Source organism: Lethenteron reissneri, chromosome 51 (genome assembly GCF_015708825.2).
Source record: "Lethenteron reissneri isolate LAM-NWPU_2019-01 chromosome 51, ASM1570882v1, whole genome shotgun sequence".
NCBI lineage: Eukaryota > Metazoa > Chordata > Hyperoartia > Petromyzontiformes > Petromyzontidae > Lethenteron > Lethenteron reissneri.
This window is the reverse complement of record NC_083829.1, coordinates 4,943,492-4,967,699: the sequence shown is the minus strand read 5'-3', so window position 1 is coordinate 4,967,699 and position 24,208 is coordinate 4,943,492. Positions and strand designations below refer to the sequence as shown.

Here is a 24,208-nt window from a genome sequence, read left to right as displayed (position 1 = left end):
GGTTGAGCCTAAGACTCGGCAGGAACCTATTAAATCGGCAGAACCAAAGAAAGAGGTCGAACGAAAGCAACAAAAAGAGCCGGTGAAATCTGTAGAAAACAAGGAGGCGGTTGAGCTAAACTCTTGGCAGGAATCGGTGAAATCGGCAGAACCCAAGAAAGAGGTGGAAGGAAAGCAACACAAAGAACCGGTGAAATCTGCAGAAAACAAGGAGGCGGTGGAAGAACCCAAGGCAGCAGCACCGGTGGAACTGAAGGAATCGGAAAAGTCAAGAGAGCCGAAGTTACCGGCGAAGCACAAGGAAACCCGGAAAGCGGCCATGAAGAGAGCGGAGCAAGCCGCAGAAAAGAGCTTGCACGCAGACGCAGAAGGTTCCACCTCTGGTGTAAGCAAATGCATCATTGAGCAGTGCACCCAAACTCGATGCTAGAGGCAGGTCCACGCCAGAGAGATCAGTTGCGCAACCAAATCGCGCCAAGTTTATTGCGCAATCAGGATAAGAGTGTCCGGGAAATTCAAAGCCTTGGTATTATTTCATTGCCATAGTCTCCAAGTTATAAGACACTCCAAAAAGTTGTGCCAGTGTCAGTAAAGTTATTCTAATTTGGTCTCGCACATGCACTTCTACTGGATGACAACACACAGCCTCAGCTATTCTTTCTTTTTAAATGCAATGAAAAATCTGGAAAATGCGATAACGACATTCAGTGCTAATAACTTTGTCTTTGAACAGTTCCACGATTTCTGCATGGGTAATCTTCCATTGTAATTCTTTTTTTCTTAACTTTCATTCCAATTGTGTGTTCGGTGTTATTACATGAACAATCTGTTTGGAGATCTTAAAGAAGTGCAACTGTACCTTTACCTTGCAGGCAGCTGAGGAAAAAGAGAAGTCTGAGGGTAGTGGCTCAGTCACCGAAGCCAAAGTCGAAGCCAACACTTCTGAGTCACCGATGCCCGAGGGCTGGCGCCGTTTGGTGATGCAGCGGCAGGCCGGAGAGACGGCCGGCAGATACGACGTCTACATATTCAGGTGTGGTGCGGGCAAGGTGGGGGGGGGGGGGGTAGCAGAGAGTGACAGAGAAAAGTGAAACCCCCCTCCTTCACTTGTTCCTGTCCTTCACAGTCTTGTGTCAGTTGTTTGACCCGCTTATTGTTTCATATTATCACATGTCATCCATTTGATCTCGGGTCATCCCGTGTAAGTAGATGATAGGCATTACCTTCATTCAGTCTGCAGTCATTGCGCTGCAGTGCCGAGATGTTAACTCCCTTGCCTGGTATGGAGGAGGTTGTGGGTTCGATCCCGACCCTGACGATGCCTGCATATTTGGAGTTTGCATGTTCTCTCTGTCGCCATGTGGATTTTTTCTTTTCCCTCCATATCTAAAAACATGCGTTTAGAGTATTTGGCTGCTCTACATTTCCACGTGATAAGCCACTAAATTTAGCTATTATTTGTGGCGAGGCACTTTTAAAAAAGAGCTTTATAGCTCCGTGGCCCTTACCTGGTAAAATAAAAATGGTTTAGTTCATAGTTTAGTAAATACCAGCCAGTCAGTTGCTTGCACTTTATTGGGTTGTAGCAACGCATGGTTGGTGCAGCGATTTCCTTCACTAAACTGTTTAAAAGTAAGAGTTTCCCTATTTTGAAGGTGGGGAAGTACAGTCTTCATCCCATAAGCTGTCACTACCTATTGTACGCTTGTTTGGGAGCTGTGAACGCTCTACATAAAGCAACTTTTTATGCCACCCAATGGATTACCAAACTCAACGAAGCGTTAAAATCTGTGACCAGTTGCTTTGCACGTCCAATTAGCACTGTTGGTTACGTACGGTGCAAAAGAAGTTCAACATACAAATGCCGTAAAAAAGAGCAACCGAGAAAGTGTTCACAGCGTGTTCTAATACTGTGCCGATGCTGCTAGAGTTTAAAAGTTATTAACTCTTGAAAAAAAATTCTCATTTAAACCCCCCCCCCCCCTCGCAGCCCGAGTGGTAAGAAGTTCCGCTCGCGCCCGGAGCTGGCGCTCTTCTTAAAAACGCTGGGCGATACAGCGCCCTCCGCCGATGACTTCGACTTCCGTAGCGGCACCGGCAAAATGGCAGCGGTGGCCGCCAAGATGCGAGTTGCTTCGCCCCGGGGCAAAAGCGAAACTCGCCGGAGCAAGAGTCCCCGCGCCACCACCGCCGAGAACTCCCCATCTACCCCGCGCACGCCAAAATCTCGCGCCTCCGCCCGGAGGAAGTCTCCCGCCTCTGCCACCAAGAAGGGTGGAGACGCAACGCCGCCAGCATCGTCGTTGGAAAAAGTGGGGGGGCGGCGGCCGTCGCGAAAGACGGCGGCAGTGACGGCCGAGGTTTCGCCTTCGCCGTCCCGAAGTCGTCGCAGCCGCAGCCGAGAGACGTCGATGACGCCGCGTAAGCGGGCAAAGCCGGCGGCGCCCCGGGAGAGCAACGATGGGGGGGACGATGAAGACAAAGAGGAGGAGGAAGCTTTGCCACAGCGGCACCACGGCAAGAAGAGGGCGGTGCTGAGCAGCGATGACCGCGAAGACGAATTGTGCACGCCCAAGAAGCGGGCGAGGGGTCCGAGCGCCGGTGCCAAAGAAGAAACGACCGGTGATGGAACCTCAGCGGAGGTGAAGAAAGTTGGAAGCCCAGGTAGCGCCTGATGACTCCCGTGTGCCTGGATGTTGTGGTGGTGGAGCCGCCGGGCTTTAGCGCCGGTGGGAAGAGGGAGGAGCGGGGTCAGGTGGTTCCCGTGCGGTTGGCCCCTCGCTGGCGCCGAGGGCTGCGACGCAGAGAATGTAGGCGACGCGACGAGAGTGGTGCAGAGAGACGCGTCGCGGTCTCACTCAGGTTGTGTGTTCGGTGTGTGGGAGGCACGTGCAGTGTGCGGGGTTTGTGTGTCTATTTAGTGTGTGGAGTGTTGCGCTATGTGTGGTGTGTGTGAGTGTATTTGGTATGTTGTGTGGTATGTGTCCATGTAGTGTATGTGCAGTGATTAGGAGGTATTCGGCATGTAACGATTAATATATTGATTTCTATCGAATGTTAACATTTGAATTTAATCTCATAAATTGGTACAATGGCTTTTAAAGGGCCCCCCCTGCCTCTGTCCAGGGGCGGCCCGTCCATATTGGCGAACTAGGGCGGGCGCCTAGGGCACCAAGTTAAATGGGGCGCCAAATTCGAGGAAAAGAATACAACTAAAATATACAAATTAAAGACCGAAGATATTATTTAAATCCCCGTGCGCATAGAGGGAATATGAGTTATTCATTTCTCAACATTTCTGAGAATGTATTGGTTGGACCTACTGACGGATGGACAAACCGAATAATTATGCCTCTATTAAAAAAAAAATACTCTTAAAAACATTAAACGTAAAATAGAGGCTAAATGTTTCCCAGTTTACCAAAAAACCTCCGCCTCGTGCTGCCCTTGGGGTTTGGGGTGGGGGCACCGGTTGCATGGTTTGCCTAGGCCGCCTGTTGCTGGCAAGCTAATCTAGGGCTGCCTCTGTCCACCCAGCAGTGTGAATTGGTTCACCATGTCGATCGGTGGGTGACGTGTGAATACTTCCACCTTTTCCAATATCAGTTTCGAAGAGTAGGCAAAATATACCTTGACATGAAATGTTATATTGGGGAACCACTAATTGTTACAAGCCTAATGCCTCGATCGACTAGCTTGTGTACGTGTTCTGCGTGTGTTGTAAACGATCAGACTTGGTGGAGATCACACGGCAAGCCCCATGTATAGGCGTGTAATGATACGTTTGATTTATCGTCCATCGCTCACGGTTAATCTGCATCCTTATCTTACCCATTCTGCTGTGTGTGTGCGCGTATGCCAGCGGTATTGTTAAGTGCATTGATGAATCGTGGGTTAAATTGGTCTCCTTGTACGGGAGACGTCCTGTAATGTAGAAGTGATTGATGTGTCGAGGTACACCACAATCGGCTGTGTCGCTTAAATTAAGGACCTTTCCACGTTAACCGTTTCTGTCGTGGTTTTGCACCCCGGGAGTTGACGTCTTATTGATCGTACATTTTTCAGTGGTAAGGACGATACTGATGAAAATGGACACGCGGATTGAATGATAGAATCGGAAAACGACGATACTGATTGTCACATTTTCTTCTTAATCCAGGTCTACGCCTTTCGAGATCACTTGCGCAACCAAAATCACTCAAAATCGTGCAACCTAATCACCCCCAGCAGCTTTGTCCACATCTGTGTGAGTAGTTGTACAACAAAAAGACATGTCTGAGTGTCTATATCTGGATTGTAACATTTTTTTTTTACAATTCAGAAACTGTAGCGTGTGATGATGCGATACGTTGCTATCATTTCTCTGAGCAGATCGATTGTTGTGAGTAGTCTATACTGTGAGCAATCGGTTGCGAAGACGTCCGCGCATAAACGATTCGGTTGCGTGCAACCAGGTTGCACGCAACTGATCGCTCGGGTGTGGACGCAACGTAACTAACGTCGAGTTTTTTCCACAGAACAAAGTTCGCGTCCGTTGTTTATACTGATCACAAGTAATTCTTGATTCCGCATCCTAACCCCAATGTGATACGCTGCCCGTGTACAGACCTTTTATCAATCCACTGCTGGATGAGGGCCGCCGCGCACCATGGGGGTTATTTGGTGATGCTTTAAGCTTTAGGATAGTCGCGTGGTGTGGGTAAGAGTTTGAGGAATTAATTCCGCTCTTTTAAGAATGGAACGGCAACTGCGTCGTTGGAACGGAATGAGCGTTTTTCTTGAAGCATTCACAGTGCGACGTCGCATGTCCGACCCACTGGCGACTGAAGCATAGGCGAATATGTGAAAAAGTCAAATGCCGCGTGAACGTTTTTAGATACTGCCAGGTTTGCGCCGTTAGTGGCAATTAGGGTTACTGCACACAAATCAAGCGCAAACTTTTAAAAGTCGGGATAATGCTTTACTGTACTTAAGAGGTAAGCGATTGTAGGCTAGATGAAGAAGACATGACCGTGCGATAAGGTCAGATTTACAATCACCAGATTGTGACCGGCCGTTGCACCCCCGCACACAGCTACTGACTGCTTCACTGGATGTAGGCAGTTAATTGGGCTGGGCGGATGTTGTACTGTATATACAAAATGGAGAGTGTTAGAAGTTTGGGGCCACAGCTGTGTAGATGGCCGAGGTAAGTCTCGAGTGGATGGGGGCGGGTGATGGTGGTGGTGGTTCGTCAGAATCGTAAGATTTCGGTGCCAAATTATACTTTCCCCACCCCCCACCTGTCCACTGTCTTGTACGATATTTTTCAAGTCCTTATGTAATCTTATCCCACCCCTCCATATAATAATTTAGTGTAATTCCATACCATTTTCTTGGCGAGACTGCATTAGCAGTGTTTTGTAATCGCAAATAACAAAAAACACTGCGTCCTTCAATAGCCCTGCCCTAAAAGGAAATGCATATGGTAATACAGTGATACACGGCGTGATGAACTGCGATGACGAAGGGGCATTGCTTGAAACGTCGCGTATGATATCTTCCTATTAGGGTAGCATCTTGCTTCACGCGTTGAGTTTGTGTTAGCATGATTAGATGTTGACGTATAGTTTTTGTTTGGTTTTAGTCATCACAAGACTCAAGGTCTGTTCTTTAATTTGTGTTTCTTTTGCATGTTGTTAACCGGACAAATCGGGGAGCGTCGTCAGGTCCAGTAGAGTACGTTCGTTTGTTTCTCAGTCCACTTGTCCTGATGAGGGTAGTGCTGGTGGCTGCATGTTGAGTATGGCGGTCCAGACTTCCCTTTCCCTGGCGACAGACTCTAGCTCTTCCTGGGGGAATTTCCAGGCCAGCCGAGTGACATCGTCCCACCAGTGTGTCCCTGGGTCGGTCCCTGGGGTTCTTAACCCAGTGTACAGACGCTACATTATCAGATGAACAAGTTGGGAAATATTCATTTGAAGGCCAAGGGTTGGATCGCATACGGGCCATGAGGATGTTCCAGGAGATGGATTCTCAAACCCATTTGTGCCCACGTTGAAGTGTCCTGCCTGCCATCGTGTGTGCAAGGGGTATTAGAATAACTCCCCTTTCTTCCACATCAATCAGAACCATCCTTCAAATGGAATTGGCCAAACATCCAAATGTATGAGGACTCTCTCGATAGAGTTTTAAGACTTGGGCGAGGCTTTTCCAGAGAAGTAAATGAAAATTATTTTTGCTATTAAAAAGGTAACTTTAAATAAAAATGAAATGGGGGGATAACAAGACCTTGTGATTCGTAACATGAATCATGAAATGCAAAAAAATGTTACGTTACACCGCAAACAACCTTGATTACTACAAAGGATAAAGTGTTTTTCTATATTCTTGGTTCTTTCGGTAAAGTCACGTAGATAGAAAATAAAAATATAAAAAATAATGAATTGAAAATAAAAGCTTTTATTATTTAAAATTTATTTAAAATGTTATTCTTTTTATTTTATATCTACGTGACTTTACCGAAAGAACCAAGAATATTAATTCCTGCAGCCACGAAAGTTTTAAGTCCGTGTTTTTCTACTTAATTTTAAGTGATGGTCTGGTGTATTGCTGGTCCGAAGATAGTGGTGGAAAATCAATGTTCCCATGGCAGAGGCTGGTCTACTCCTAACATCTCAACGCATGAGCCACTACTGTAACCATCACCAAAGGGGGTTGATGTTTACGACAGGACCAAGGTGAACCCTTTGTCAGGAATTTAACTCGTGATGTTGTGGTCGATTCCCCACTGTCTGCCGGGCTCATTTTTACGATGAAATCCTTATTTTAGAATTGCCACTCCGTGATAGACTTATTTTACTATTAGACACGTAGATCAGTGTTTCACTAATTTTCAGAGGGTTGGGTGGGGGGGGGCACTTTTGCCGGAAACACATCAGTGTTAGGGCCGCCACATTTGAAACCATTGGGATTTGACAACATGATGACGGGGGTGGGGGGGGGTGTTTTTACAATTGTGTATTGTCGGGGCCCCGTACGTCAGGGGCCGCAATACAGGCCACCAGGCACCACCAGTGGCCTGCGGGCCTTGCAATGAAGAACACTGGTGTAGATCGATGTAGTTTGACGTTTTTTGCGAGCTATACAAACGTATGCGCGGTCTCGTAATTTGTTTTCGACAAAAAAAATCAATCTGATTTACGCCCACGACGAGTTGTGATTGTCACCCTCCCCTCCGAGCCCGATACGAATGCCGTACATTTAATTCTTTATTCCAGCTCTTGGAATAACAGTTTGCGAAAGGACCAGCGGCATGCGCCGTTGGAAGAGGTTAAAGAGGGTTTTAGCACGGGCCATGCGTGATATCTCGTGGGACTGTCCCCCCCCCCTCCTCCGTCTTGGTGAGAGATGTCCCCAACAGAATTTTTTTGAGGCGTCAACACGTCAAAACGTGATGTTCGAGAGCACAATTGGAATGTAACTGGGGAATTCTGAAGAAATAATGGTAAGATTTCGATGTTATAGATCTGTTGTGTGGACACTTTAACCTCCTGCATTTCCCTCTCGTTGCCTTGTGTGTGTGTCTGTGTAGCACCGACTGCTGTTTAGCATTGTTTAATACTGAAGGGTTCTAATAAACACATTTTTAAACGTATCCAGTTGTGTTTGCACGTGATGTGTTTCGCTACGTAACCAGTGTGCCTAGAGGGGAGAGCGCTTTTTAAACGACGCGTTTCTGCCCGCTTTAACACGGTTTTAAAAACACGAATCGTTTGCAAAGTGCCCAAGGCGCTCGGAGAGAATGTACGAGGTCGTCGTTGCGTTGAGAGAGACATCAAGTGGAACGTGTGGATGATTGGAGAATGTGCGTGGGTTGTAATGTCACAATTCGCACTTGGGGAATACAATTTAAGCGCACTTGGGCTGGACACGTCACTCGCTACCTTTAGAAGGGACAGCAAATGGTGGTGGCGACCGATGGTCAGGAAGAGAGGATTGACGAACGTTAATCCTCGATTAACGTTCGTTCGTTAATCGAGGAGCTGCAGTAATGAGACCGTCTCTTGTTAGGTGGACTGGCTGCATCACTGGATTTTGATAGGTGGCCGATAGCTTTGGGACGCCTTCATCCAGCAGTGGACTAGATCATAATGTGCTGCTTTGAAATTTGCCTACGAAATACCGCGATGTGGATCTGGACGAGAACGCGAGTTAAAATGTTTAATTTCTCATTTTCGTGTCTAATTGCATACAATCAGTGTGCATTTCACGGTAGCTCCCCCAAAGCAGTGTGGGTGGGGCACAATTGGTTGTGTGCAACTTGCTTGCAAGCAAACTAATCGCTCCTTTGTGGACATCCCTTCAACCGATTGCGAGCTGTTGCGCAACCGGTTGCTTCCTATCGAGATCGACTACTTTCAAGAGAATTAGTTGCGCAACTGACGGCCCAGGTGTTAAAGGGCTGACGCAGCAGTGAAGCAACGTGTCGCTCATCGCAGAGTAAATCTACTTTTGAAAGTTTGTGCTTTTTAAAATCATTTATATTAAGTTCACTTGCTTGCGTGCTTGCGTGCTTGCGTGCTTGCGTGCTTGCTTGCTTATGACCGTGAAAATCTTTCGGTCGTTTTTTAACCCACTTCCCGTGATCCAATCGAGCTGACATTTTGCACACAGACTCGTTGTGCGAGACAATTAATGTTCGTGAATTTTTTTCCCAAAATTTTACACTGTTTAGGGAAAACAAATTAAATATTTAATTACCAATTGTTTAATACTGCAGACAATCATCTGACCCATAGGTGGCAGCCATCTCAAGCCAGAGGACGAGAGGACTCTAGCCGCCACGCATATAAAGGATTTAGAGTGAAAAACTTTGTTTTTACGGGTTAATTTTTTCGGCCCAAATACCGTCAACTGTGTGTAGCGACGTGCAACAATTTATTGTATCTATAAGATTGCACGACTTTGCCGCGCTGTGTTGTTGAGAGGGATCGAGGTTATAACTTTAAACCACAAATTGTGTTCACTCAGCCCGTCAGAATGCCCCAGAGGGGCCAATAAAATTGAGTTGCCACTTTTTAGGAAGTCGGCAGACGGACCCGTGCGCATGTCCTGGGCCATGCCAGAGGAATGAGGAATTTCCACCACGGGCTCAAGGACATCTGGTTGGAGACGACGAGCCATCATTGCTCAACACTCGGTTGATGTTTTTCGAATTGATTGCTTAGCCGAGGTCGTGACATCTCATTTCAGATGCTTCATCAAACCGAAATCTAGAGGCGGCTGGGTGGCTTCGGTCAGAATGCTGACCTGGCACCACTGAGGTAACGGTGTTCGAATCACGGCAGCCCTACTCAAGCGGTTTCCGAGGGGACAGGCATCCATGACGGCTCCTGACCAAACCCCGCTCCCACGTGGCTGCCATTCTTTAATTGTGTTGGTGGGGGGCCCCCACCTAAGACCCCATTGAAACCCAACATGGCTTGGTGTCGACTATCTGTTGGCGTTTGCAAGCGAGAATTTCATCAATGCTGCTTGCAGCTGTGGTTTGGCATCATCCAATGCCTCATGATGCCGAGCAGAAATGGGTGAGGTTCTGGACTGTGGCTCGTGCAGCTGCTGTGGCTGCATTGGGTACGTGGTCCACAGCTTCCCAAACAATCTGGCTGATGCAGGAGGAGTTCCAGCTTGCCGAGAGAATGTGGCAGGCCCCTTGTCACCGCCTGCAACATCCCACCACCCGCGCATGAGGAGGCTTATAGTATTTATTCTAGATTTGAAGCTTTCGTGACTGCAAGGATTCATACTCTTAGTTCTTTCGGTAAAGTCACGTAGGTAAAAAATGAAATTAAAATTAATACAAATAAAACAATACAAATCACGACGTTTCGGAGGCAACACAAGTCTCTGAAACGTCGTGATTTTTATTGTTTTATTTTTATTAATTTTAATTTCATTTTTTACCTACGTGACTTTACCGAAAGAACTAAGAGTATGAGGCTTATAGTAGTCAACACCCAGAGGTTCGGAGAGCCATGCGGCACTGCAAGGATGAGCAGTGGTCACGGGTTGCTGCGGGGATGGAAATTGCCTCGGGAAACTCGCGATCGCAAATTACGCTTTAATTACATTGGGAGGAATTGGAGCTGGTTGGACTTGCCGATGACTGGTACCAGCGGTACCAGAGGTGTCAGAGATCGGCCTCTGTGGAGGAGGCTTCTGAAGGACGCTACTGGACAGTTGGAGGCAGTCTCCCTCCAGCAACAAGAGGGCAGAGCGATGCTCACAACGATGACGAACACAGCGCCAGGAGGCTAAGCCACAGCAAGTTGGCACAGCGGGGAGCATAGGTGGTGCATCTGCCAGTCAGCTCAGCTAACCCTGCGTGTGTCTGTGTGCTGTTTGATGTTCGTGTGTGTGATTCACGTCTGTGGTGTCACGTGGTGAACACATGCAGGGATAATGAGGGAGAGTGTCCGACCTTTGCGAATGAGGAAGACCAGTCCATACTTCTCCCGTGCGCGCATGGCTGATGGTACAGTCACTTCACACAGCCTTTCACCCATTCACTCAGTCAACGCTCAGTCTCTTACTGTGAGAGGAGGGTGCGCACGGTGTGGAGATGTGAACTACCTCGCCTGGTGTACAGAAGGTCGTGGGTTCGATCCCGACCCTGACGCCTGCTGCTGTATATTTGGAGTTGTATTGTTCTCCCCGTGGTCGCGTGGATTTTTCTCTGGCTCGTCCGGGTTTTCCCTCCACATTTAGAATCAACATGCATTTAGAGTATTTGGCTGCTAGAAATTTCCACGTGATAAGCCACTTCGTTGAGCTATCATTTGTGGTCATGTCACTTCTACAAAACAGCGATACAGCTCAGTGGGCCTTACTTGCTAAAATAAAAATAGTTTCATCTACTCAACTATTCACCCTCTCAGTTACTCAGGTTGTCCTTAATGCTCACCTATTCACCTTTTACCTCTTCCAAATTCATTCTCAGCCTCTCGCTCATTCACCCGCCTCTACACTCTTTACCTGTACGTACCGAGTCAATCGCTTACTCATACTCGCCCACTCACCCACACAGTTGGCGAGATGCGGTGCCAAAGACGTTCAACATACATGCACACAATTACCGAGTCTATCACTCACCCATTTCCTCAGCCAATATGTATGAATGTATGTTGAACTTTTATCACACCGTACGTAGCCCACCGTGCTAATCGGAGGTGTGATAATGGTACTAATGGTGCTGATGATGGTTGTAGTGATGGTGATAATGGTGCTAATGATGTATGTATGTTGAACTTATTTCTTACTGTGCGTAGCTAACCGTGGTAGTGGATGAATACGCCCGGTCTCTCATTCTCACCCACCCATGCACCTATTCACTTACCTACTAATCTCACTCATTTAGCCTCAAATTGTCATTAAACCACTCGCTCACCCATTCACCGACTCATTCACCCGCTCCCTCACCCTCACAAAACTCGCCCAATCGGTCTCTAATGTTCACCCTCGTGGTCGCTAATGTGCATTGTACAATGTGGAGAGAAAACGGTCCACAGCACAACTGGAAGATACCGCGGCTCAATGGTGGAGCGAGCGGCTCGCAATCAAGAGAGAGGGCTTCTCGTTCAAATCCTGGTTGGGGGTTGACTTAGTCCATCATTCTTGGTTGCCCTACGAAGAGACTCGCCCCCACCATAGGAATGTGGGATTTCCACCTTTGGCTCAGACCTGTAAACAATAGAAATACAATTTTAACTTTTCCACATGGTAATCCATAACCGCTCGCTAATGGAGAGATTTGCGGGAGGAAGAACCACAGGCAACCGGCAATGCAGCAGCAGCCAGGCAGTGATCCGGCGCTACGAACAATTTCTCAAGCTCTGCTGCCCTCTGTATATATTAAGATACCAGGCAATTGATGAGCGTTCATACGCGTGGGAGAAAACCCACAAAAACCCACTGGGGGCTTGTGACCTGAGAGACACTGCGTGGCCACTAGCCCACCACGTGGTGGAACTGCTGCCCCCCCCCCCCCCACTTACCGTGTGGTCTCGCCCCCTAGGGCTCGCCGCCCTCCACAGGGCGTCCTGGAGGAAGTGGACCCCTCCACGCTCCCCCTTCAACCTCGTGCAGGAGACGCTCTTCCACGACCCCTGGAAGCTCCTGGTCGCCACCATCTTCCTCAACAAGACCTCCGGTGGGCGGGCGTCGACATGGGGATGGGAGGTGGGGGGGCGGCGGTCTGGCCTGGCACGTAATGGCCGTTTAGGAAACTGGTACACCCCCCCCCTGGTTATGGAACTCCCTACTGGTGCCCCCCCCCCCCCCACTGTTTATGTAACTCCCCACTGGTGCCCCCCCCCCCCTGGTTATTTAACTCCCCACTGGTGCCGCCCCCCCGGTTATGGAACTCCCTACCGGTGCAACTAAGTGGCTCTGAGTTTGGGTGTCTGTCTCTATCAAGGGGTTCATAATGGCTGTGTCAGAGACACCAGACGAGTACTGCTGATGTCTTGCATTCGAGTATAGCTCTGAGTCTCTCTCAGGGAAATCAAACGGCCATGTCGGATACACTCAGCAGCACTACTGAGGTGCATGCTTCCAGCTTTGGGCCTAGTTGTTTCCCTGTCGGGTAGCTAATAATGGCCATGTTGTAGATATTTAAACAGGTCCTTGCGGGGTGGGCTGGTAGGAACGAACAAATGAATGGCTATAATAAAATGAAATGGCGGGGGTACGATACAAAGGGAGAGTTTGAGGCCTAGTTCTAGGCTTTAGGCCTAGCTGTAGGCTTTAGGCCTCTGTGAGTTAATTTTTTATTTAAATGTTTTAATTAAAAACTATCTCAGGGAATTATAAGGGAATGTTACACTTGTTTAGCCAGGAAAGCCTCACTGAGTCTAAAGGTTTTTGTAGGGTCCTGCCAAGTGTTTGGAGTAGGGGGCGATGTTGCTACACCTAATCGGACATCGGACGGACGGACGATATAATCTATTGTAGGCTGGTTCACTTCGTTCCTACCAGTACAAGTAACCCCCTCCATCCCACCCCCACCTCCTCGCCACCCCCCCCCCCCCCTATTCACCCCACCCCTCCCCCGCGCCATCCCTGTGCAGGCCGTCAGGCCGTTCCGCTGCTCTGGGAGTTCCTCGAGCGGTTCCCGTCGGCCGAGGTGGTGCGGGAGGCGGATTGGCGAGAGGTGGCGCGCACCATGCAGCCGCTGGGCCTGCACGCGCTGCGCTCCAAGGCCATCATACGCTTCTCATGTGAGGCCGTGCGGACGGCTCCGGAACAAAACGCGCAACTCGAGACAATAATTCACGTCGAGGATATGAATAACGAAACGGACAAGCAGTCAATTCGTCTCGTTCAAATTTTCGTGTCGTTTCGCCGCGTAAAATAAAAAATTCAAGACAAGCAAACTCTGGACTAATCTAGATTTGAAGTTTTCGTGACTGCAGGGATCCATACTCTTTGGTTCTTTTGGTAAAATCACGTAGGTAGAAAATTAAAATAAAATTAAAATAAACAATTTATGAAGTTTTATTTTATACTTACGTGACTTTACCGAAAGAACACTCTGGACTGTTTTCGACACTCAGTGTCCCATCAGCAGAGTCAGGCTTAACAATAACAATCATTCACAATTCGTGACGCGCGCAGTTTTTTTGTTTGTTGTAATATTCTAGAATAAAATTGTATTTTTGTTGGAATTGTCAAAACCGCTCGTTTTCATTGAGGTGCAGACATGTGACTGACACCCTCAACGAGTGAGGAGCTGCTAGTAATCGAACGGGCGCGCCCGTAAAGTTTCTCTGCCCGGTAAAGGTTCACGCGCAACTGTTGATAATGCTGGTCAACAACAACAAAAAATTCTCGCCTGGAATTTTGCAGCTGTTCTAGACTAATTTCAGGGTGCTGATTCCAAATCTGATCTCAGATTTGCTCTATCACATCTCATTTTTATGCTATCGGCATACCCCATTTTCATTGATTTTACCCGATATTAACTCTGTCACTTATGATTGCAAGTTGTTGCGAGTCAGTGACTGTTTTAGTGTTAAAATATGGTGCTGTATTTTTAGGATAGTGTGTTTATAATATCATTTTATGTAGATATCCACATCTATTTAATATTTTTCTTCTGCAGTTTTTATTGAAAATGCAATAATTTATATCTTAAAAACCTGATGGACAAAAACTGATGCCAGATTTGGAATCAGCACCCCAAAATTACCTTAAAACCGTTGGAATACCTTAAGCCAGAAAAAGTGTGTTGACCAGTGTATAATCCACCCACGGATAATTGAAAGAGTAAAATGTAACTGACTTGAGGCCTCGGCTGCTGGAGTTGCGGTTGTCTCGTAAGAGTTTAGTTTTTTTTCTTTTTTTCATTTCCATCTTCAAATTCCCAGGCGAGTTTCTGACGAAGAAGTGGCGCTACCCGATCGAGCTGCACGGCATTGGGAAGTACGGCAACGACTCCTACCGCATCTTTTGCGTCAACGAGTGGAAAGAGGTGCGACGCTGTTTTGCGTCACGGCCACACGAGCCCCCCTTGGAGGAAGTTTTAAGGCCCGGTCATCGCCAGCAACTGGCAACGTTTGCCGTGCAATTTCCTTTTTGTAACGAAATAAAAACCTTGACTTTGTCCCGAAAGAAAAAGAGAGGAGTACAGTGAAGGATGAAATGTACGGGGAAAAATAGAGAAAAGAACGGAAGAGGGAAGGGACGCCAGTGACGGAAGTTCCTCCCCTAAACCAGTATATATACGGGGTAGTATGCCTTGGAATCTCTCATTTACTTGATTACAGCAAGCGTGCTGTGACAGTTCCACCTGAAGACGGACGCTTGTGTTGCCTCCGAAACGTCGTGATTTTTATTTTATTTTACTTTTATTAATTTTGATTTTTTTACCTACGTGACTTTACCGAAAAAACCTAAGAATCTGAATAAGACGGACAGAGAGAAGGAGGGCATGGCTCAAGATGAGTAGCAGGGAGAGAGGAGGAGAGGGAGCCATGGAAAGGAAGCTGGCGAGAAGAGGAGAAGGAATGAGTCAAGATGTTGGGGGGGGGGGGTGAGAGGGTGAGGATAATGATGAGAGGAGAGGGAGAGAGAAGGAAGGAGTGAGCTGCAGTCAGTTGCATGGAGGAGTGGCGTCTGTTTTCATAGCGGGCGGCAGGGTGAGGGCAGGGATTCAGAGTGGGGGTGGCCACACAGTAGTCACGTGATTTACGGAAGGCTTGAACTGATTTAGACATGGATGTCGTGTTGTTAGGTTTTTTTCGGTAAAGTCACGTAGGTAAAAAATTAAAATTAATAAAAGTAAAATAAATTTTTATTATTTTACTTTTATAAATTAGAATTTTAAAATTAAAATTTTTATTTTTTATTTTTTTTATTTTACTTTTATTAATTTAAATTTTTTACCTACGTGACTTTACCTAAAAAACCTAAGAATATGGATGTCGTGGCCAAAAACCTCAGAAAAATGTTCTGACTGGACAAACCGGGAGTAGTCATTGTCAAACTGTGCTTCTATGCTCCCACGTACATGTTTCTGCCTTAATCAAACCCACTCTGACCAACGCGGTGAAGTATGGTCAATGACTCACCACCCGCACGGCGTAGGGAGGCACTAATGCTGTCGTGGATTGACAAAGAAGGCTCTACGTGCACAAGAACATTTAAATTCATGGAAATAATAAAAGTTACATTGATGGTGATAGTAACAATATTGTCATAGGTAATGATGTATGTTGAACTTCTTTCACACCGTGCATAACCAACCGCGCTAATCAGAGGTGCGGGGGAAGGACAATATATTACACTATGAGACATCTCCTTTACCAGTGGCAAAATATAGTAGTAGGTTTTTACCCTTTAAACTGGTACTAAACTGACACCTTTATACAAGGCATCATGTTTGCAATAACCACAACAAAAGGCAAAAAAGTACGCCTTTTGGTGTCATCTGGTCCAATACCAATGGAGACTAGGCTCTAAAGAAAGCTGTCTCGGGTGTGGACCAATCAACTTCAAGGACAGTGCATATCATTATCATCATCATCAGAGTTGTTTCTTTTTTGTTTTGCATTTTGACTACTTGTGTTGTGGTTATTGCAAACATGATGCCTTGTATAAAGGTGTCAGTTTTGTACCAGTTTAAAGGGTAAAAACTTACTACTGGACAACATATTAAACACAAAAAAACTGTCCTAAAGAAATTAGTTTTCAGTATAAATTTCAAAGCGCATAGCTCCAGTGGCTTCTTAATATCGGGAGAGCGTTCCAGACGGCCGCAGAAGCGCAATTGAAAGCACGCGATGTGGTGACCATCTTTGTTCGACGGTTAGCCAAAAGCCGCTGCGAGGATAACCGAAGTTTTGCATGATGGTTAACGTTTCCTGACGAGATCGGCAAGGTATTTGGTTTCATTTATGGCAGGAACTTTGTGTGTAATGAGTGCGACATTATGATGCCGATGATGCCGATGATGCCGATGACGCCGCTGATAAGACTGACAAAGATGATAAATTTCGATTTAAAGCTTTCGTGACTGCAGGGATTCATCTTCTTGGTTCTTTCGGTCAAGTCACGTAGAAGGGAAGTAATAAAATAATAAAAATACAACATAATAAAATAATTCTCACGACGTTTCGGCCACAACGCAAGCAGCCGTCCTCAGGTGAAGACCAGGTCTGTCGGGGAGACAGCGTCTGTCGGGGAGACAGCGTCGGCTGAGGACGGCTGCTTGCGTTGTGGCCGAAACGTTGTGAGAATTATTTTGTTATGTTTTATTTTTATTATTTTATTACTTCCCTTCTACGTGACTTTACCGAAAGAACCAAGAAGAGGAAAGATGATAAAGATGATGATGCTGCTGCGAATGGTGATAACAGATCATGATGATGATGATGGTTCTGACAATGTAATTTCAGGTGAAACCACGTGACCACAAGCTCACAGACTACCACCGCTGGTTGTGGGAAAACCACAAGAGTCTGGGACTTGACTGATGGACTCACTCGCCCTCGTCACGGGAACAAGGAATTTCCACCACTGGCTCAGCTTTTGTAAAACGGGAGATGCTGTGCTGCAGGCATTTAAAGATGTATTAATGAATCCATTAAAAGCAGTTATTCCTCTTGCATCGAATTGTGTGCTAAAAAAATGTTTAAAAAATATGTTTTAGCAGGTAAGTCTGACTGAGCTATGTAGCTATTTTTCAGAAGCGACCTGGCCACAAATGATAGCTAAACGAGAAGTGGCTTATCGTGTGGAAATGTATAGCTGCCAAATAATCTAAATAATGCTTAAAAGTCGAGTCTGTCTCTACTGCTCACAACCAATGGTGCAACTGTTCCTAACCGGTTGCAGATACGTCCATGAATATACAAGCGATTCAGTTGCACGCAATCAAGTTGCACGCAACTAATCGCCCAGGTGTGGACCGACTTTACTTTCCTGCCATCTAGTTCTGGAATATTTTACTGAGGCTATAATACTGTACACCATGGCTTGTTGCACTTTTAAAACATTTGTATACCCTTTCGATTTAAAGCTTTCGTGACTGCAGGGATTCATCTTCTTGGTTCTTTCGATAAAGTCACGTAGAAGACAGTGTCTCCCCGACAGACCTGGTCTTCACCTGAGGACGGCTGCTTGCGTTGTGGCCGAAACGTCGTGAGAATTATTTTATTATGTTTTATTTTTATTATTTTATTACTTCCCTTCTACGTGACTTTACCGAAAGAACCAAGAAGATTTGTATACCCTCCTTACCTGGATATATTTTGATGTCGTGCGAATGCGGAATTCGAAATGATCGGAAACATGATACTGTACTGTGATGTTTGATCTCGAAGTTAAACTCGTACTCTGTCATGTTTAAAAAAAAAAGTATGAAAATTGTACACTTTTGTAGGATTTCGCGACCAATATAATCCATAATGTAGGTTTTTTTGGGTTAGATCATGTAAATATAAATTGGTCGTTAAACCCGCCACCACCCGACACAACCAATTCGTAACGTTTGTCACGTAAACAGAACATGCCAATTCGTTACTAGTGTAACGACTCGCTGACAAGTTATATGAAGAGCCACTTTCATTTGAGGACCCCCACAATACGGGGCCCGAGGCTTCGTGCTTGTCTTCCAGCTTGTATCTCCACTCCTCGTGCTCTCACCTTATATATACCTCTGCTACTTGTATGGAATGTACCCTCAATGTATTTCCCTTAGCCCAGGGGTCGGCAACCTATGGCTCCGGAGCCGCATGCGGCTCTTTACGGGCTGCTTTTTGACGATATGTACGTATGTACAGTATGCATTGCGGCTCTTGAAATACTGAATTTTGTACCGAATTGGAAAGAAATGGCTCTTCTTGTTATTTTGGTTGCCGACCCCTGCCTTAGCCAATCGCTGTCCTTTCCCTTGAACGGATCCTATCCGTCGCCTCTGGGTGACACTTTGTTTCCCGTCTATTCTCATTCAAAACTTTTCCTCCAATCACTTCAAAGGCCTTCCTCCTGACCAATCCCTGTGGAGGCCTCTTTCCTCCAATCAGAGACCTTGGTTTATCTTTGAATAGCCGTAAGGCTGGACATTGGCTCAAGGTCATTGTCGGTCATTACACTAGTACAGCACTCTCGGGCGAGTTGGTATGCTATAGAGTGGTACCTCGGTATACGTCGTTAATTCGTTCCAGAAGGTAGGAGGACTTATACCGAAAATGACGTAGACCAAACGAACTTTTCCCATAAGAAATAAAGGGAAAGGAAATAATCCGTTCCAGAGTATAAGACATTATATTTTATATGGCATATTATACATTAATGTGGTTGTATAAAATAGTTTAGACACTACTTATTACTAAAATTCATGCATAAATTAAAATGAATGCATAAATCTATTAAAATAAATTAAAATAAAAATTACATTTAACATCACTTTACCTTGCTGAGAGGAGTTGATAGCCTACGAGGATGGTGGTGAGGTAGGGGAGGAGACGTGAATGGGGTCTACGCGGGTACGCGGTGACTCATCCCGACCCATACAAGTTCTAGCAAGCACGTTGTATGCCAAGCAAGGCGTCGTATCCCAAGACTTTTTTCTCGTCAAAACACGACGTGTACCAAATTCGACGTATTTCAAAGCTGTCATATACCGAGGTATGACTGTACTAGTATATTTCGATTTAAAGCTTTCGTGACTGCAGGGATTCATCTTCTTGGTTCTTTCGGTAAAGTCACGTAGAAGGGAAGTAATAAAATAATAAAAAAAATTTACATAGTAAGATACAATTCTCACGACGTTTCGGCCACAACGCAAGCAGCCGTCCTCAGGTGAAGAACAGATCTGTCGGCCTGTCATTCGGACGCTGTCTTTCCGACAGACCTGTTCTTCACCTGAGGACGGCTGCTTGCGTTGTGGCCGAAACGTCGTGAGAATTGTATTTTATTATGTTGAATTTTTATTCTTTTATTATTTCCCTCCTACGTGACTTTACCGAAAGAACCAAGAAGATGTACTAGTATAATCATCAGGCAGCAGTCAGATTTGTGGAGAAATCCTCCTGTTTTGTTCCTTATAGGGGTAGATTGTGAAGGCATCACTTGTGTTCTGGGCAAAAAAATATAAGTTGAAGTTTGGCACGAATTCCGAACATCAACGGTTAAATTCCATGATTGTGCTTATTTTGGTGAGGTGGATGGTGTGTGTTTACAATATCTCAGAGACTTTATTAAAAACGAGTTTTGAATATATGTTTGAGTATTCATTCTTATGATTGGAGTCTAATCTTATCGGTAGACAGAAGCGGTGGTGGGGGGGGGGGTAGATTCAGACTAGTTGCCCAATGTGTAAATCAAACATTCTTCAATTTACATGTGCTATGAGAAAGGGTCATTGCCTGAAACGTTGACTATTGTATTTATTTCTCCTTTTAAGGCCACGCACGCACAGTGTTGCTCCGGGCGAATGTGTTGAGTTGGTTTTATAGTTTGGACACTACTAGACATCTGTGAAAAAATTAACTCGTAAAAACAAAGTTTTTCACTATAAATCCTTTATATGCGTGGCGGCTAGAGTCCTCTCGTCCTCTGGCTTGAGATGGCTGCCACCTATGGGTCAGATGATTGTCTGCAGTATTAAACAATCGGTAATTAAATATTTAATTTGTTTTCCCTAAACAGTGTAAAATTTTGGAATTTTTTTTTCACGAACATTAATTGTCTCGCACAACGAGTCTGTGTGCAAAATGTCAGCTCGATTGGATCACGGGAAGTGGGTTAAAAAACGACCGAAAGGTTTGCACGGTCGTAAGCAAGCAAGCACGCAAGCACGCAAGCAAGCAAGCAAGCAAACTTAATATAAAGGATTTAAAAAGTGCTTTGGGGCCGTCCATAAATGACGTCACGCACCTATGGGGGGGGGGGTCAGACGTATGTGACGATGTGTGACGAGGGGGGGGGTTGAGAAATGTGACGTCACATCAAAATACGCAACTTTAAATAAATATAGTCAACACGTTCCACTTAATTAAATAGACTTTTTAATAAATGTCTTCTTCTACAACATCAGAGTGCAGCGCCACACTAAATACGCACTACAATTACAATAGTTTAAAGCAATTTGAAGCATGTTTTTTTTGGGGGGGGGGGGGGCAGAGCTTTGTGACGTCATATTTGAGGGGGGTCTGACTTTTTGTGACGCCGTGTGACGAAGGGGTGGGGGGTCAAAAATCGTCCAAATTCGCGTGACATCAATGGACGGCCCCTTTATAGCTCTTGACTTGAAACTCTTCGGTTCTTTATTGTTCTGCCTACGTGACTTTGCCGAAACACCCATAGAATATGAATAATTATAAAAGTGAATAAAAATATCACGACGTTTCAATCGCAACACAAGCGGATGTCATCAGGAAAACGGGTTATCCTCTAAAGGCAAACTGTTCATGAAGGTTTGGAGGTTGATTGACAAGAAAACACAAGTCAAGTCATGACCCAAAGTGGTTGATGACATCTTTCCAATGATTGCTGAGTTTATAACCTTCCTCTCGGTTGAAATTGTGTCTATATATGGATAGCTTTATGAACGAATCTTTGTTGATAGCCAGCAGGCTTGCAAAGTACCATCGTCTTAGACATGTCTCGGACCGTGTTCTTGAAGATAAGATTTGAAATACGGTAGGACCAATACTTCTGCTGTGGCTGATCATTATTTTTAAATCCTTTATATTAAGTTCGCTTGCTTGCTTGCGTGCTTGCGTGCTTGCTTGCTTGCTTAGGACCGTGAAAATCTTTCGGTCGTTTTTTAACCCACTTCCCGTGATCCAATCGAGCTGACATTTTCCACACAGACTCGTTGTGCCAGACAATTATTGTTCGTGAAAAAAAATTTGCAAGATTTTACACTTTTTAGGCAAAAAAAAATTATTTTACATATATTCAAATAGAACGCATTCATGGCTTTGGCTGAACGTCAGAGTGTAAGAGCCCAGAGCGTAACCCCTCCACAGGCCGTGGCGGAGTAGCGCAGTTGGTAGCGCCCTCGCTTCCCATACCAAAGGTCGCGGGATCGATCCCCGCGTCCTCCACAGGCGAATATATTTTTAAATCCTTTATATTAAGTTCGCTTGCTTGCTTAGGACCGTGCAAATCTTTCGCTCGTTTTTTAACCCACTTCCCGTGATCCAATCGAGCTGACATTTTCCACACAGACTCGTTGTGTGTGACAATTAATTTTCGTGAATTTTTTTTCCAAAATTTGACACTGTTTAGGGAAAACAAATTAAATATTTAATTACCAATTGCTTAATACTGGCAGACAATCATCTGACCCATAGATTGCAGCCATCTCAAGCCAGAGGACGAGAGAACTCTAGCCGCCACGCATATAAAGGATTTAGAGTGAAAAACTTTGTTTTTACGGGTTTACTTGTAATGCGGCTGGCTCACACGAAATAGATGTCTCTACGTGACTTTACCGAAAGAACCAAAGAGTAGAGCTTTATAGCTCATCGGATTCATCTCCATATATATAAAAGACAAAGTTGTGATTATGTGTGTCTGTTCAAAATGTTTAGCGTACTTCCCAACATGCAACAAACTTGAAATTTTCCATGTGAGTACTTTCCAGAATGTACACCATGCAAAAATAATAAAAATACACTTTTTTTTGGGGGGGGGGGGGGGAGCTCAATAATGCAGAGATTTTTTGCACGGCAAGTGAGCTGTGACATCACCTCTGTCATGTCACCCGCGCGTGCGGAAGCGTAACGCAGTGTGCCTACTGATGTCACCCCCCCTCCAACCCTCCGCGAGTAAAGTGCCATACAAATGTGTTGCAGGTCTAAAGCATTGTCTGCGCAGCATTTCTTTATTATTTCAGTCGTTTACTGCCGTACGCACCCTGGAAGTCGTGTGTGTCTGCAGCAAGCGCGTGTATGTGTACCTATGGACGCGCGCGTGTTTGTGTGTGGGGGGAGCGGTAGTGTAGTGGTTAGCGCGCTGCGCTACGAACCCGGCGACCCGAGTTCGATTCCCACTCACGGCCACCACCGGTGACGATTATTTGAACCGGTCCTGGGCCTCCCCTAGGTCGACTCAGCCTCAAACGAGTAACTGCTGTGGTGTGTGAACATCGCCACTGGGGAGACAAAGGTGGTCGGGCGTGGTGAATCCAAGTCCCGGGCAAAGCCAGGTAGTAAAGCTAGTCCGGCATAAATAAAGATTATAATTCTGTTTGTACACCATCACCAAATACACCACTGGGACAGCTGCCCCTCAATTATCGATGCAGTAATCCCCTTTTGATGTTTACATTTGTCACATTGTTGGATAAAAGTAATAATTGTGTAATTAGCGGCTCCGACACGGTAAGTAACTTCAAGTATTTATTAGTAAATCTTCGGTACAGCCACTCTCTCCGCGGATGTCGACCCGCTCTCGTGGCGCTCACCCCGCTCGCTAACACACCGCTGGCTAACACACCGCTCGCTGGCGGCTGAGCAGCTGGAGGTCGAACCGCCACGTTGCAGGTGGAGATGGCGGGGCAGCAGCAGCAATCTTCACACACTGACCCCTAACCAGAGGTAGCAATCGGGTACCCGATACCCGTACCCTACCCGATACCCGGTGGGTACGGGTACCCGTTTGCGACCCTTTTGCGACCCTGGTGTGGCCGGGTACGGGTAGGCCGTGAGTCACTGGTGAGTAACCGTTTGTCACTCATTTCCCAACGTCTTGTCTCTTCTCACAATTCAAGTTCCTAGAATCAACCCACCCGTGTCTGCAACATGGCTTCATCCCAGAGGTCGCAATCGGGTACCCGTACCCTACCCGATACCCGGCCGGGTACGGGTAGCCGGGTATCGGGTAGGGTACGGGTACCCGTTTGCGACCCTGGTGCGGCCAGGTAAGGGTACGGAATCAAAAACCCGTTTGCGACCTCTGCCCCTAACGTTGCTTATATTCACTCCCCGGAGGCTAAGCCCCGCCTCTAGCCCCGCCTCTGGCCACGCCCCTCCTAGAACCTTCGGGAACGTTCCAGAGGCTTCCCTGGTAGATCCGCCCATTCACCTTTACCCCGGATATAGAATCCCTACTATTGATCAAACGTGGACTGTATGATGTGTAATGTAACCCCCACACTAATGCAGGAGATGACGCTCTCTTATTACAATTGTAGTCACCGTAATATCTTGGAGTAATCTACACATTGCTGATACGTCAGGATGAGTCTTAGATAGCAGAAAAATATTACATTCTGGCGATTTTTATTTAAAGGATAAAAGCCACGCAACAGAAAACCTATTAACGATGTACTAGATGGTTGAAAAATTTAAGGGGTGCCATAAATGTTGTGGGTTTTACTCTCCAACACACCGGTGTGCTGAAGTAGTCACGAATTGGCACGTTCTGTTCACGTGAAAAACCCCGACTTGGCCGTGTTGGGTGGTGGTGGGTTTCACGACACATTTATGTTTACGGGACCTAACCCAAAATAAACCTCCTTTATTACGGATAATACATACCTGTCAACCCCCTTATCAGCCGCCCTACCTTATTACAGACAAATTCAGACCTTATTGGTCAACCCCGTTCCCTTATACATCTCAAAGTTCATCCTACAAAGTCCCATCATCATCATCACAAGGGAGAAACACAAACAAATAGACACAAAAAACAACAAAATGTGCCCATATTG

At 46.0% G+C, this 24,208-nt stretch overlaps 1 protein-coding gene across 2 annotated transcripts; it reads left to right on the top strand.

The window, feature by feature from the left end:
* The first annotated feature begins 220 nt into the window (after nucleotides 1–220).
* Nucleotides 221–19,252, top strand: LOC133355447 (methyl-CpG-binding domain protein 4-like). 2 transcript variants are annotated; one of them, XR_009756693.1, is made up of 8 exons: nucleotides 221–385; nucleotides 873–1,033; nucleotides 1,991–2,664; nucleotides 10,439–10,516; nucleotides 12,075–12,190; nucleotides 13,110–13,259; nucleotides 14,409–14,512; nucleotides 16,938–19,252. XR_009756693.1 is itself a non-coding variant. In XM_061572756.1 (8 exons), exons 1-8 carry the CDS (start codon nucleotides 320–322, stop codon nucleotides 17,013–17,015), a joined length of 1,446 nt encoding a protein of 481 aa, XP_061428740.1. In that variant the 5' UTR covers nucleotides 221–319; the 3' UTR covers nucleotides 17,016–19,252. The 2 variants fall into 2 exon arrangements, 1 of the variants encoding a protein (XP_061428740.1); XM_061572756.1 differs by having other exon boundaries at nucleotides 12,056–12,190.
* The last annotated feature ends 4,956 nt before the right edge of the window (nucleotides 19,253–24,208 follow it).